Source organism: Acanthochromis polyacanthus, chromosome 6, assembly GCF_021347895.1.
Source record: "Acanthochromis polyacanthus isolate Apoly-LR-REF ecotype Palm Island chromosome 6, KAUST_Apoly_ChrSc, whole genome shotgun sequence".
Taxonomy (NCBI): domain Eukaryota; kingdom Metazoa; phylum Chordata; class Actinopteri; family Pomacentridae; genus Acanthochromis; species Acanthochromis polyacanthus.
This window is the reverse complement of record NC_067118.1, coordinates 39,097,216-39,111,478: the sequence shown is the minus strand read 5'-3', so window position 1 is coordinate 39,111,478 and position 14,263 is coordinate 39,097,216. Positions and strand designations below refer to the sequence as shown.

At 42.7% G+C, this 14,263-nt stretch overlaps 1 protein-coding gene across 6 annotated transcripts in view; it reads right to left on the bottom strand.

The window, feature by feature from the left end:
• Positions 1-14,263, bottom strand: part of rerea (arginine-glutamic acid dipeptide (RE) repeats a) — a 137,729-nt gene that overhangs the window by 20,842 nt on the left and 102,624 nt on the right. For all 6 annotated transcript variants that reach the window (XM_022204787.2, XM_051949113.1, XM_022204788.2 and 3 more), the window contains 5 exons: positions 13,270-13,318; positions 11,814-11,938; positions 10,062-10,161; positions 9,267-9,365; positions 1,015-1,095 (listed from right to left, as the gene is read on the bottom strand). In XM_022204787.2, the coding sequence (XP_022060479.1) occupies positions 1,015-1,095; positions 9,267-9,365; positions 10,062-10,161; positions 11,814-11,938; positions 13,270-13,318 (454 nt within the window). The remainder of the gene's footprint in view (positions 1-1,014; positions 1,096-9,266; positions 9,366-10,061; positions 10,162-11,813; positions 11,939-13,269; positions 13,319-14,263) is intronic.

The window sequence follows — 14,263 nt, the reverse complement described above, 5'->3', positions numbered from 1 at the left end:
TTTCCTTTTCTGAAAAAAAATTCCCCAAATTTCTGAAAATTTGCAAAAATTTCAGGAAGAAAATTCCAATAATTTCTTAAAAGTTTCTCTTAAAAGTTTTATTTTAAAAATTCCTCAAATTTGGCAAGACAATTCTTGTAAATATTTTTCATAAAATGAGTAAAAATCTTCCAAAAAAAATCTTAAAAATATCTAAAGTGATTACATATATATCAGTAAAACTTGTAATACTTTCTTTAAGAACATTCACAAAAAATCAACCAAAATCCAGCGAATTTCGCTGGATTTTGGTTGATTTTTATGTGAATGTTCTTAAGAAACATTTTATAACATTTCTTGTTTTTCACCAAAAAAATGTTAAAAAATGTTGAAAATATAGACATCAGAAGTTTCACTGTGAAAATAAATCGTCTTTCCACATTTTCAAGCTTTAAAACGGATCAATTTGAGGGTTAAAAGAGCAAAATCCATCATATTTATGATCAAAACACTCTCCTCACAACCTGCTTTTTAATCCCAGTGGAAGCCATTATGCTGGACTTTGGAAAGTTGATGAAAATATAAAAAGTAAAATAAAAATTCAAGCGCTTCTCCAACATGAGCTGAAGCAGCTCAGACCTGCTGTAAACACAGCGCTTCAAATCACATCTGCACAACTTGTTTACTACCTGCTAACAGAGGGTGATAATTAATGTTCAGCATGCAACTTCAGTGGTGTTTGTGAAGCACATTTAGCCTTTCTCCTCTCGGGTATAACAAGTGTTTTTTTTTCTCCCCTTTTCCAGTGAGCCTGAAGGGAGATCTGACAATACTGCAGTACAGTTGTTGGCAGGCAACACTTACTTCTTATCAATAAGGCCTCTGGTTAAAAAGCAGCCACGCTCAAAATATCACACTGAAAATGTTTTTTTTTAGTAGTTACAAGCAAGCTGCAAGTCTCGTATTTGTCATGTTTCCGCATTTTAAAGACTACTGGAAAAGTTGAGGCGAACAGAGAGAAATAAATGATCTTACCGTTTCTTTGTTGGGCAGCAGCTCTTTCCGGATCCTGAAGAAGTTTTTGCCGAACTGTCTCAACCCTTTAATGAAGCGCTTCTGCAATTTTTCACAGAGGAAGAGAGAGAGAGACAGAGAAAAAAAGGCCAGTCAGTATATGTGTAGTCAGCTAAACTGCGACTGCATAAAGTTACTGCTTAGCACCACGGCGGAAAAACAAAAGAAAAAAAACATTGTTTTCATTTCACTAGTCTGTGGTTTGAGAGGGATGATGGGCATTGTAGAAAGCTCTGTAGCCGTTTAAACTCCGGAGCAAACACAGCCATGCAGGGCAAAACGAGAAAGGAAATGACAAGTAAGGCAGGGAGAGACGCTGAGATTAAGCTCGTCTTTTCATGTGCAGAGAAAACACAGTCTGACAAATACAATCAGCCAGAAAAGACAAACGCAACAGAGGGGATGTTTAACGTGTTAATCTCACGAGGGAAAGTTCAAAGTCAAAACCTGAACTTGAGAGTTGAAAAGCAAGAAAATGCCACACTGTGCACGGTGGCCAGATTCTATTCCCGTCTTTATATTTTGATCATTTTAAAACCGTACAACATTTGTCAAAACTGGCTCTTGGCAAACGTATCCTGCCCAGAGTGAAAGGAGCTGAAACAGACGATGACAGAAATCGCTTACTTCATAACATCGGATTAAATCTGACATGAAAACTGAGCGTGAACATGCCACCTCACCTCGATGAGAGCAAAAAAACAAGACGAGAAATGAACACAAACCAAAAATCCGAGCAGGCAGAATACATTTCTTCTCCTTTAAGAGCCACAGACTGCGAGCCATAAAAAGCAACGGCTGAAAACATTCATAACCAGCGAAGCAGACAACCAACAGATTTACTTTCTTGCTCCAGAGGCGAGCCCCGTTCCTCAGTGATCTCAGCCAACCGTTTCCACCAAGTAACTCCAGCAAAAAGCAAGGAAAAGTCCTCAGGGAGCACGGCACAAATCTCTACGTCCAGCCACAGGTAAAAGGAAAAATTAGGGGGCAAATCCACAGCGTCTCTGACAGTACGTCGATGTTTTTTTTTTTTTTTTTAACAAGAAAGAAATAGCTTGTCACTCTCTGCTCTTCCACTACAAAGGGGAAGGCTTTACATGTGATCTTTCTGCAAGAGAGCCTCTGGTTTGCAGCAGGCTGGAAAACCCGAACTGGAGTCCTGTGCTTCATGCTAGAGTTGAGCACAGCGCTCATTTCAGCCTGTTCTCGATCCTCTAACACCCAACAAGCAGGCTGCAAGTCTCCAACCTGACACTGGAGGGAAACCTGAGCCACTGCTTGTTATTAAAACTACACCAGAGCAATCTATTTCCTTAGCAGCGGTCCTTTTAAATGCATTCAGAGCTTATGGTGAGCAGGCACAGGAGCAAAACTAGCTGCCAGCCTGAGAGGGGAGGCAGGCTGACACAATTTGTGTGGAGAAAGGTCTTGGACATGGTGGAAGGAGACAAGCAAGGAGGAAAACCAGACATGGAGCCTGTCGGGGGCGTTCAGGAGTTCATTTTCCGTGTCATGTACAGTACGTTATGTAACCGCAGATTGTTTACATACTCAGCTCTGGTGGGGAACAAAAGCCAAATTTACAGAAGTAACACAGCCAGCTGCAAAACACAACTGTCTTTCGGGGGGGGGGGGGGGGGGGAATTACAGGCGAGAAGGAGAAGTGTATCCAAGCAAGCAGGAGCGAATGACTATACTTATCCCCATTACGCACACAGGCTTCCCAGCTTTGGTGTGCAATTGTGAGGAGAAAATGCAAAAATATAGAGGCAAATTAGAGCAGACTAAACATAAAGAGGTCTGATCAGAAAGCGGGATGTGCTCTGCTGATAAAGGCCTGTCCCATCAGTGTCACGGGACAGCGGCTCATTTGCATCCATCACGCTGGAGGTGTAGCGGATGATTAGCCAGTAGATGGAGCCGTCTCTAACAGAAAGTGTTTCGCCCACATGTGAAACCCATCTCCAAGCACTGGAGGGGTTAAGGGTAGATTACAATTCGGACTGTCAGTCAAACGTCCAGAGCCACGCATAACCCGAGTATCATCATTACAGGGGCCTGCTTGACAGGTGCTGACAAAGCTGTGTGAACATCCGTCTGAGGGAGCGAAAAAAAGTGCACAAGTATTAGAGGATGCACAAATATTTGAATAAACCTGACATATAGAGGAGCGACGTCTCTTCAGCAGCCATAAGGTGCAGATTTACCTGAGCATCTTGTGTCAAAAAATCAATTAAACTCTCTCACATAGCCCGCGTCTGCCCCGATTATGTCACTTTAATTATGTTCCCCAACTGTACTATTTACTCAGCCTGTCCCTTCATCTTCACAGAGGAGCTGCATACATGCTCCCTCTCTTTCTGTTTTTTCCTGCCCCTCTCCGGCCCTCCTCCCTTCCGTTTTCTTTCTCTCGCTGGCTCCCTCCTCCCTCTCTACATGTCGGCTCCAGTTTAAGGCTCCATTTCAGCTGCCTGGGCTCACTGCTCTCCAGCCCAGCTAATAAATCATCCGCCAATCTGCTCCCTGAATCGCTCTGCCCCTGCTCCGATTGCTCCAGCCCTCGGTTGCCAGGCAACACAGCGGCAGAGGAGGGGCTGAGGGAGCCAGAGCGAGCGAGCGAGCAACAGAGAGAGAGAAGGGGGGAGAGAGAGAGAGAGAGAGAGAGGAGAGGGGGAGGCAGCTGGGTGGAAGCGCTACCAAATGGCCATCCGCTGTGCAGAAACAACAGGCTTCTCTCTCTGAGTGTGTTCCAGAGAGCTGGCGCTTTTCACCCGCCCCAAGTTTCCCCTCGGAGCCCAACAGTGCACTATTGTGAGGCTGGAGAGGAGACACATAAAAGGAGGAGGAGAACGAGCAAAAAAAAAAGAAAAAAAGAGAGATTCAATAGGCCATTGTTGTGTGTTGTGCGCACTTCCTGTTCGAGAGTTGATTGTTGGGAGTCACAAAACTGGTTAAGATAATGTGGACATCGGCACAAAGATGGTATCATGATGACAAACAGAGCTCACACATGGAACACAACTCCAGCTAAATGTCATTCGGTGAAAAACACTGACGCAACGCCGTCCAACAGCAAACAAAGCTACTTCCACTCAATATGGAGTCATTATACTTGACTTGTTGTTTAAAGCTGACCTTTCCGAGCCGGCTGTGCAGAAACCCAGAGGGCCGCGGACAATCAGTCAGCAAGCCAAAGCCAAACAGGGGGGAAAACGCTGCTGTCTGTTATGAAATATCGGCTTGTAATAAGCTTGGCCGTGGTGCACAGAGAGGAAATCACAACATGCTTGAATAGGGGGAACCGCACTGACAGACACCAGACTACCCACATCCTCTTTGCACCCAAGATAGAGATACAATCTAAGTTTAGATGCCGCTGCTAAAATGTTCCTCAATCACAAAACTTTCTTATAAAGCCTGAACGCAAGATAATAGTTTCCAGCAGCTGACACTACTCTGACAAACAAAAAAGTGCAGTTCTTAGAATTTACCCGATAATAAACATGATACTATTCTGACCTCTGGCTGCTTTCTCTTGTTGGCACGGACACAAAAGGTGACAGGAAATTCCAGCACACACCCATCCTGCCTGCTATTTAGTTACTCAAAAAAAAACAACAGTGCTGGCACCGCACCATAACGGTGCTAAAACACACTGCTGACATTAAACTTCCTGCAGCAGGGGACGGTTGCATTTTATCTGCCTGTGCTGGTTTTGCTCAGGCGGTCTGTAGGCTTGTGTTCTACCACTGGGGGGCTGCTACTCTCTCCCTCGTATTCCTCATTCCCCCTCTCCCACCTCCGTGCTGTCGGCGGCCTGCTACAGTCATCAATCAGCCGAAGACACAGCCGGAGATAAGCCGCGGCACAGCGCAGCTGGCTGAGGAATAGACCTCCCGCCCTGCAGCAGTCATAGATCAGCCTCTCCGTCTCTGACATGGCGACACGCAGCACGACGGCTGCTGCTGCTTGTGATTGTTTATATGGCACCTCCTGTTGGCCGATGCATTATTAGCACCACTTATTTACAATCAGGAATGACAGCAGCCTCCGGCGAGGAGTGGATCTTTCATGACCTTCACTGACCCTGCATGGTTGAGGAATCGATTCACTGATAAAACGCCAGCCTTACTTTGACCATTATTGACACACAGTATAGCTAAACAAGCAACTTGTGGAATGAAATCATCTCACTTGACGCTTCACATCAACAGGAATGGAATATATGATAAGATCAGAACATACTTCACCATTAAAAACACATAAATAACTAATAGAAGCTGCAGTAAAATCTCTGGTTGACACAATATTTTATCACTGCAGTAAAACTAATCACGGTATTGCTTTGCTAGCTGGTTATCTGTCCAACAAAATAATGATTGCATCATGAATTTTAACAACTGTAAGGGTTTCATAATCACAGAGCCACAGCTTTGAGACTTTTCAGATCATGTGGTCAAAAGTTTGTGACCAAAACGCTTCAGAGAGTTAACAAGATTCTACTGAGAAGCAGAAGTTGCTGATGCGGTTGATAGTTGTATCCTGTTAGCTAACTGCAGTTTCATGCACTACAATTAGCATTTATTTAATCAGGAGAACTAGTCAGTGTTACAAAATCATTTATATTTTGCAATGAGGCACAAGTGGAGAAACACCTCAGCAACAAAAAGAAACAACCTGGGTGCTTTCCAAGTTTTAAAGTGTTTAGTTTTGCTGTTGAGGCTTTTGCACAATCAAAAGCACAGCAAGAGACTTCCACGTGGTCAAAAAGCATCGATCTGGCATCTGATGAAGCGCACATACACAAGTGATGCAGCGGGATTGGCTCTCTGTTAGACTTTAGTAAAATCAGAGGCCATGCCTGACTGTCTGAAACGGTTTCCACCAGCCCATAATAACAGATTACATTTTCCCTTTTTCTTGGTGGTTAAATCAACCGCTCGTCTACACTCAGCAGCCCACTGAGCAACAGCCACAAGGAGGTTAGACTGTGTGGCGGATGCTTCTGATGAATTATTTATGCTTTTGTGTTTTATTTACTTTATAATGCATGAGATTTTTCTTTGGTGTAATCTATAGTTATCGCCTTACTGACGCATCAAACGCTTTGAGCTGCGTTCACCTCAACGTGATGGATTTTCTCTTGTGCTAATAACGCCGCGGTGAAGAACTGTTCAGAGGTCGGCTGTCACAAATCTTTCTGGAGTGAAATTATTTTTCTGTTCCTGCGAGAGGACAATAAAAATGAAACAACACTCTGCTTCCCAACGCTGTCACTTCCTCCAGAGCTTTAATGAAACGGCTTACAAATGATGATGGCAACGGTCTTATCTTCATGTGGGATGTGTGCGGGGAGAAATTATAAATGTTTTTCGAGGGTTGAGTCAAAATCCAGGATTATATGCTACGTGGCAGCAGCTGCAGGCGCAGAAAGGAGAAGAGAGGCTGGGTGTGGGGCAGGAGAAGTCAAAGGGTGGTGGTGGTGGTGACAAGTGACCCACAGACAGGCTGATTCTGTCATTTCAGCAGCCCCCGCTGTCACTTCTATTCACATCTCTAGAAGAGCGGCTGAGGTGAAAAAAGAGCAGGCAGGAATAATGAAGCCGGTCCTGGAGGGGACGAGATGGAGGAGGGAGAGGAGGCAGAGCGGAGGGTGATAAATAAATGAGGAGCAGCAGGGCTGGTTTCTCTACATTTACACCTGTCCCTCAAGGCTGCAGGGCTGAAAAGGCACAAGTGGTGATCAGATCAGTGGAAGCCGTGTCCTTGACTGGCCGGAGTCGGGATGCTGCCTCCTGAAGGCTGCAGACTCTGTGAGGCAGGTGGAGCTCAGACAGTCTGCTGACGGCCTCCACCCGCAGACACAAAACACGGCTAACACCGTGTACCGGACTGTCTGACAGCTCCTGCTTACATAACGCCGAGAGCCATGATGAAATAAGTCTGTACAAGCGTGAACGGGCTGGGCCATTATTCCAAAACTAACACACACCATCTTTCAGTGGAATAAAAAAAAAAACTAAATCATTAAAAAAACATCATACTAAGTAAACAAAATGTGGCTATACACACTCCAAGTGATTATATTATTGTTAAAAACGTATAATTAGATTGTTTTTTGTTTTGCATACGTACGTTTGAATGTAGGTTTGTTGATTTTCTGAGTATTTCTTTCATATGTTGTGATATAAAGCCGAACCAATAAATTGTGGAGGCTAATACATCAGTTTTAATTGCATATGTTTCGTACCACCTGTCAAAATCACTTTAAACGGTGCCTTGAAAGGTGTAAATACTGTTTATTGACTTTTAACACAATTAGTATTTCTACAGATTTTAAAATTAGAAGTGTTTTGTTCATAGTACTGCATAGCAAGTTTTCTTTGAGAATGCACTAACGTTTAATGGTAACATTACTAACCTGTCTGTTTTATCTTTGTTATCTTTGTTCTTGTATGTAAGCTGCTGAAAACTTCCCTTGGGATTAATAAAGTATCTGTCCATCTGTGTTTTGCATTATAGAGGTAATTTAGAATAATTGTCAGTGTCCAGTATCACATTTACAAAGCTGGTCCGTCAGAAAGCAGGAAAAATATATATTATATGCTCTGAAGTCATAAAAACTGACAAATATACAAGCAATGACAATCAGCTGGTGCATTTTATATGCAGCTGATCTTATATTAAAGATTCAAAAATCATCATCTGACAGTTAAATGTTTGGACACACCTTCTCATTCGATGCTTTTTACTTATTCGTATTATTTTCTACATTGTAGATCAATACTGAGGATAAACATTTTTTTGTTTACAACATAATTCCATATGTATTCTTTTTTGTCGTTTTGATGTCTTCGGTATAAAATAACTTAATAAAAACCATCAAATGAGAATGTGTGTCCAAACCTTTGACTGCTAGTTATTCATATCTAGACGTAAACAGAATTTTTTTTCTAATCTTTCCTGCACTGTGTCACTGAGTTCCATACCACTTGTGGATTAAAGTATTATTCATATTATTAAAAAACACTCTAATGCAAACTTCTTGTCTATTCAAACAGCTGGATTAAATAACCGAAGTGCACATTTTATTGCCTGAACCACATTATTTACAGCTTCTGCTGTCGAGACTGTTCAGTGCTTCTTTGACAAGTGGTCTGTGGTCGACCTGCTGCGGTTCAGAGCGGTAATAAAGCCTCCATCAGCCAGCCTGCCCCCTGCTCTGATCACCTTCATGCACATGTTCAGCCTGGCGCCGGCAAACATGCATAAATAAAAGGCAAACTTATAAGTAGTCCACAAAAGGATGGCTGACTTAATTTGCTGTGATTAACTCTGATCCCGCTGTGGGCTCCGGCTTAATCTAAATGTACCCATAATGCTCCATTACAAGATAAATACGCCCATTCATTTCCACTGCACTCGAGCTGCTTGAATCAAAGGTCAACAAAAGACTGCCAAAGCTTCATGATTACAAAACTACATCAAAGAGGGAAAAAAAAATATGATTCACCCAGGAGGAGGAAAAACTAACGCAACAGAATTTGAGCAGCGGAGCTTTGTGTTTGCCTAAGATCTACAGTCAGATCAGAGTTATCTTCAAGAGGGAGCGGGCATGCAAACATGTAGCGCAGTGTGTCATAACGCATCAAGGCCAAAACCGCAGCGCTTAGTTGTTTTGACATGGCGTAATTCGGCGCTTTCATTCCCCTCCTTCCCACTCATGATGTGGCGTTTGATCAGGGAGAAGGGCTGCCATTTTCTGACTCCAGCCCTTCAACATCTGTGGCGAAATTCACATCGAAATTCAAATGGAGGCGAGCGTCACCAGCCCTCAATCTTTTCCCTTTCCAGGCTTCCACGCTAAAGATTTATTCTGCGGGTGATAAACAGGATGCAGCTGCTCCAGAGCCTTGGAGGAGCTGGAAACTGACGAGTGTTTTTTTTTTACCGATGCCTTGGTGAGGCTCGGCCGAGAGCCCCGTGTAAACTCCCTCTCAACAGCTCCCTCTAAAGTCGCAAACCCAGCTCTGACAGACATGCAGGTTTTAGGACAACCAACAAGGGAAAAGCAATAAAATAAGCCACTGAAATGAAACATTAATCTGTTGTGTGTGCCATCTTACATTTATATCAGCTGTTTTTTTTTTCTAGACAAGTGATGTGTGTTGATGCATTTCTAATTCAAATAAATAGGATCATTTTCTTACCACTTCGTCCTCAGACCAGCACTTCTCTATCAGTTTGGGTACCGGCTTCTTCACCAGGCGCTGCAGAGCCTTGCCTGCATCATAGCTGCTCTCGTGAAGCTAAAAACAACCACAAACAACACATATTTCTGATTACAACAAATATACGTGGCTGCATTAAAAGGCAACATCTACCGAGGTGCAAACGTTCTTCGCAGTTCGAGCTGCATTCACACCTTTTATTTCCAGGTGTGACTTAACTTGCTACTACAAATATATTAGAGCGTCACAGGAAAAGCCAAAGACCCGAGAACCGGCCTGGAAATAAACAGCGCTGTGACAAAGGCGAGGGCTGTGCAGCTTTGAGCTTTGTGTCACATTGAATTGGGTGAAGCAGGCAGCGCCGGAGCTCTTCCACTGAGAATAAACAAGCATTACTCATTGGAATTGCAAATAGAAAGGAAGGTCAAGAGACAACGACCTGCCCGCTATGTTAATTTTCCAGTTTATAGAGTCGGAATATAAATGCCCTGTTTATGATGATTCTAATCTCTTTCTTGTGCTTGATTTCTCGGTATTCATTGTCAATGTGACGGACAAATCTCTCATTGTGCCTAATGTATTGTTAGCTCCTGAGGCTGGGTTTACTGGAGGAGGGGTGGGGGGGTAGTATTCTGGCTCAGAGGGACTTATCATCGCCCATCAATGCACAGCTAAACCCACAGTGCAATCTCTGCAATTCACATTTTATTGCGAAACTCAAACAGATGAGTATTTTCCTGTTGCTAGAGTTGGACTTGTTGCACGGCTACTTACAGTGTTAAGTGCGTTTAATGTAGTGTCGTCCCGAGAGGCTGCTAGACACCCGTCTTCTGTTGAGCCTCCGTCACACATCCCTGCAAAGGCAGCCATGCTCCTGTGGACACAACGTGGAGGATATCAACATTAGAAAAGGCCGAAGATGTAGATTCTACAGTTGGGGAAAATAGCCAATAATCGATATGCCGATATTGTCAAACTCTCAATTTCCGATACCGATATCAACCGATATCGATATATGTGGGCTATTTAACTAATTTTAGGTAACATCACATATCTCCTGTTGTGGAATTAACAATCATGACTCATTTTACTTTCAAATGCAACAAGGTTTTCCAAATGTCAACAATGTCTGTGCAAAATAAGGAAACTGCTTCTACTTAAGTTATGGGAAAAAAATGCCATATTTTTATTTTTTTTCAAACAACAGTTCACTCCCTCCCTCCCTCTATGAGTCCGGTAAATGCCGGTGAAATCCAGGCTTTATTTTATCCGTTTTCATGATAGACAAAAAAAAAGCGATAACGATATTGACCGATATTACATTTTTATGCCAATATCGGTGTTCAGATATTATCGGACATCCCTAGAAAACAGTTATTTTTCTGATAGATATTGCAGCTGCGATGTAATTTTCAATTCAGTTCTGTAAAGTCGTGCTTAAGTTCAATATCTAGTGTATAACCAATTTAAAACGTGATTGAGTTTTACCACCAGACTCTATCAAAAGTGTGACTGTCACACAAAGAGATCAACATGAATTTGTAAAATTAGCAGATTAAACCCTGGGTCAAAACATATGTCCTAAAGTACAACTTTTGCAATTTTCTAATTATGATTTCAATGTAAAACTGATTGTTGTTCAGCCCTGCTAGCTACTATTAGAGAATCACTGAAATTTTATGCATCCACACTCTTTTAACAAGATCTCATTGGCAGTGAGTAGAGAAAATAAAATACAGTTAAATGCAGTTGTCATTCGTACACATTCCTGACACTCAGCACAGTTACTGAAATAACCTCATGAACCTAAATAAAGCTCAACAGCTTGTTACAAAGCAGCACTATTTTTATACAAGGTCATCTAACCAATCTAACACTCACTTACAACCTTAATAATAACCTGAGCAAAGCTGAAAAGTTATCCAGCAATTATTTTGATTAATTTTCTGCATAAAAATGAAACATCATGAATTTATTTCCAAGTCTTACTTTGTAGTAAAATGACTACTTTACAGGTTTACACTTTTCTGTGTGAACAAAGCAAGAAGGTCAGGCGGGTTCTTGCACGTAATACTGGTAAGAATAAAAATAGATTTTACTGGAATTTCTAACAACACTGTGTGCCATTGTGGGAGTTTGCAATTAATTATACTGCAGCACAGCAGGAAAAGCCTGTTAACACGCATCACTTGAACTGAGACAACATCTCATGGAGCCACGGTGACCGATTTCATCCCATGATACCGCAGCAGATGAAGTGTAACATTAAAAAGTAGCATTAAAATACCAGTCCTGAGACTACAAGAATGTACAGACAATCTGTTGAACTGATCTGGAGATAATAAACAGCAAGCTAGACTGTGGAAGGCACTGTGGAACTACATACAGTCACGTACCACTCTAGTATGGGCCGAGGACAATGTGGGATTACATTTTTTATACCTTATTGGTGATTTCTTGTGCAAAAGGAGTCTAATAGCTCAGACCCTGCAAAGCTGCCAAGTTCCTGCGCCTCTCCGGACTCACCTTGCGGCTCTGAGGTACATGAGAAGGTCACAGTCATTGACCCCTGGCATCCAGACCAGCTCCTCATTCTCGGTCACGGCCTGGCCACCAGGGGAGGGGAAAGGCTGCAGCTCTGGGAGCTTGGCCTAATTAGGTCCACAGAGAAGGAGAGGGACAGATGGTGTCACACTACAAATAGCATGCAAGCTTGAAGAAAATATCAGCTTTCAACCCGCTGTCATCAACTTTTCGCTGTGTGGCTGAGTGGTGGCAGCGGGGAACGGAGACAAGTTACAGCGACAACGGTCCAACGTCTTAACACGGCAGAGAGCGACTCGGATGACGTTCTGCTGCAGATCAAATGAACAACACCGTCTGAAGAGGATCGATGTTTCTCACAAAGATGGGAGCAGATTCTCTAAATTAAGGGGCAACATAACTTACTGATGAGTTTGAGAAACTTCACATTTTTCACACATCAACGTGGCAAAGTTTTACCACATCTGAGGCCAGTTGTTGCAAACATTAATGCCAACTTTATCCAGACAGTAATACCTTAAGTCCAATCATCTTTTTGTGTTTCTAACCAGCTTGTGCACATTTAACAGATGGTTCATAGAACACTGTAATTTTACATAGATGTGTTTCGTATTTAGGGGTCAAACAATACTGATGATTAATAATCAGTGAGACAAAAATCAGGTGCAACACAAAATTCAACACCAAAATTTATTGAAATGCCTGTTTTTTCTATGTTTTGCAGCCACAGCAGCACAATTTTTATTCATTTAATCTGGAATCTGTTTTGTAAAAAATAATGACATGGTTGATCAAAAAGAAGCTGAATATTGGATCTTATAATCGCATATCGGTCGACTCTATTACATGTAATGGATATGTCAAACACTTTTCAGTGGAACTAGCCGGTGAACGAATACGCCGTCACGTCATGCTATAAGACAGCTTTGCTTACATTTACCGCCACATTGGATTATGCTACATTCGCTAACTTCATTAGGCTCCCAAGCATAAGTCAGACTTACAGTTTACATTTTTGCCCAGTATTCTCTGAGTTATGTTTCAGTGTGAGCTAATAACTGTTTTCGTTACTGTAGTTGCACAAATATGTGAACTGATCGATATCGTGATGCACATAACGGCTTTGTTTACATTTTCACCGATATTCCGACTTCGATTAAAATCGATTTACGTCACACCATAGGAAGAGAACTCTGATGTAAGTCCAGGACCTCCTGTACAAAGTTGTGCTGAACTCTAACATATTGAGAGATATTGGACCAGCATGTTATACAGCACTCTTCATTATCAATACAAGAAATGAAGGAATATCTTTTGGTGTTCTAGAGATTTGGAGTATCACTACAACACCTAACCAAGATGCTTTATGTTGGTTTTTCCTTTAATTTGTCACCTGTCTGTAACAAAACGACCCCATATGTTGTGTGCGGTGACTTACTTGATGACTGGGTCCCACTCGGATTTCCCCTTGTGTGCTGTTTAGTCGCCTGAGAAGAGAAAAAGAGCAGATTTAAACAAAATATTTCGTCATCAAAATTTAAAAGCTAGACAGTCTGTTGGCACGGCGACTCCTGTTGAATCAGACGAACAGCTGCACAAACTACAAACTCATAAACGGACGGCATGACCGGTTGAAGCTTAATAGAGCGGAAGAAAAGAAAATGTCAGAAGCTAACAATTCATGACCACGACCGGATCAGATACAGACCCAGAGGACCAGGCCTGTGCTTTATATCAGGGAAGTCTTTGTGGGGAAGTCACATGTGAGATAAACGTGTAGGATTTTATGTGGAAAGGCGAGTGAAGGTTTCAGGAGAATATTGCTGGTCGACTGCTCCTGCACAGCGAGCTGAGCAGAGCACATTTGCAGGCCTGATATTGTGGATGCAGCAATAAAACAGAATCCCCTAAAAGGAGGAGGAGGGATGGAGGGAGAGGGGGGGAGCTGGCTCTGGGTATGCAGGGTGAGAGCCTCTGAAACGGCTGCTGCTACAAACGCTGGTAGCCATGGTAACTGCAATTTAATAATAGTGTTCCGAATCTCCAGCTGCAGTGGATTAAAGAAAATGACAAGATGTTCCTTTTGAAAAAGCCTTTCCTTCTGTTGCCTAGGCAACAGCGCCGATTTTCATACAAGCGAGCGCGGGGCGGCCCAGAATCTGTCGGCATGATTTGCACCCGGAGAAGCTCGCACTCCATCACCGAGAACCTGGAGGAAACTTGAGAGGCCGCAGCCTTCTGGTCTCTGCACAGTCCTCAAACCACACAAACCCTGTGACGGGCGCAAATGTGGCTCGACTCCACTTTCCCCTCCTGAGCAGACCTCCACGTCCTCCCAGGAAAATTACTTTTTTTTTTTTTTGGTGGTGTACAAAGATGCAGATGTGAGCCTGAGCCAAAAACTGAATTTCGAAATGCTCCAGAACATGTCG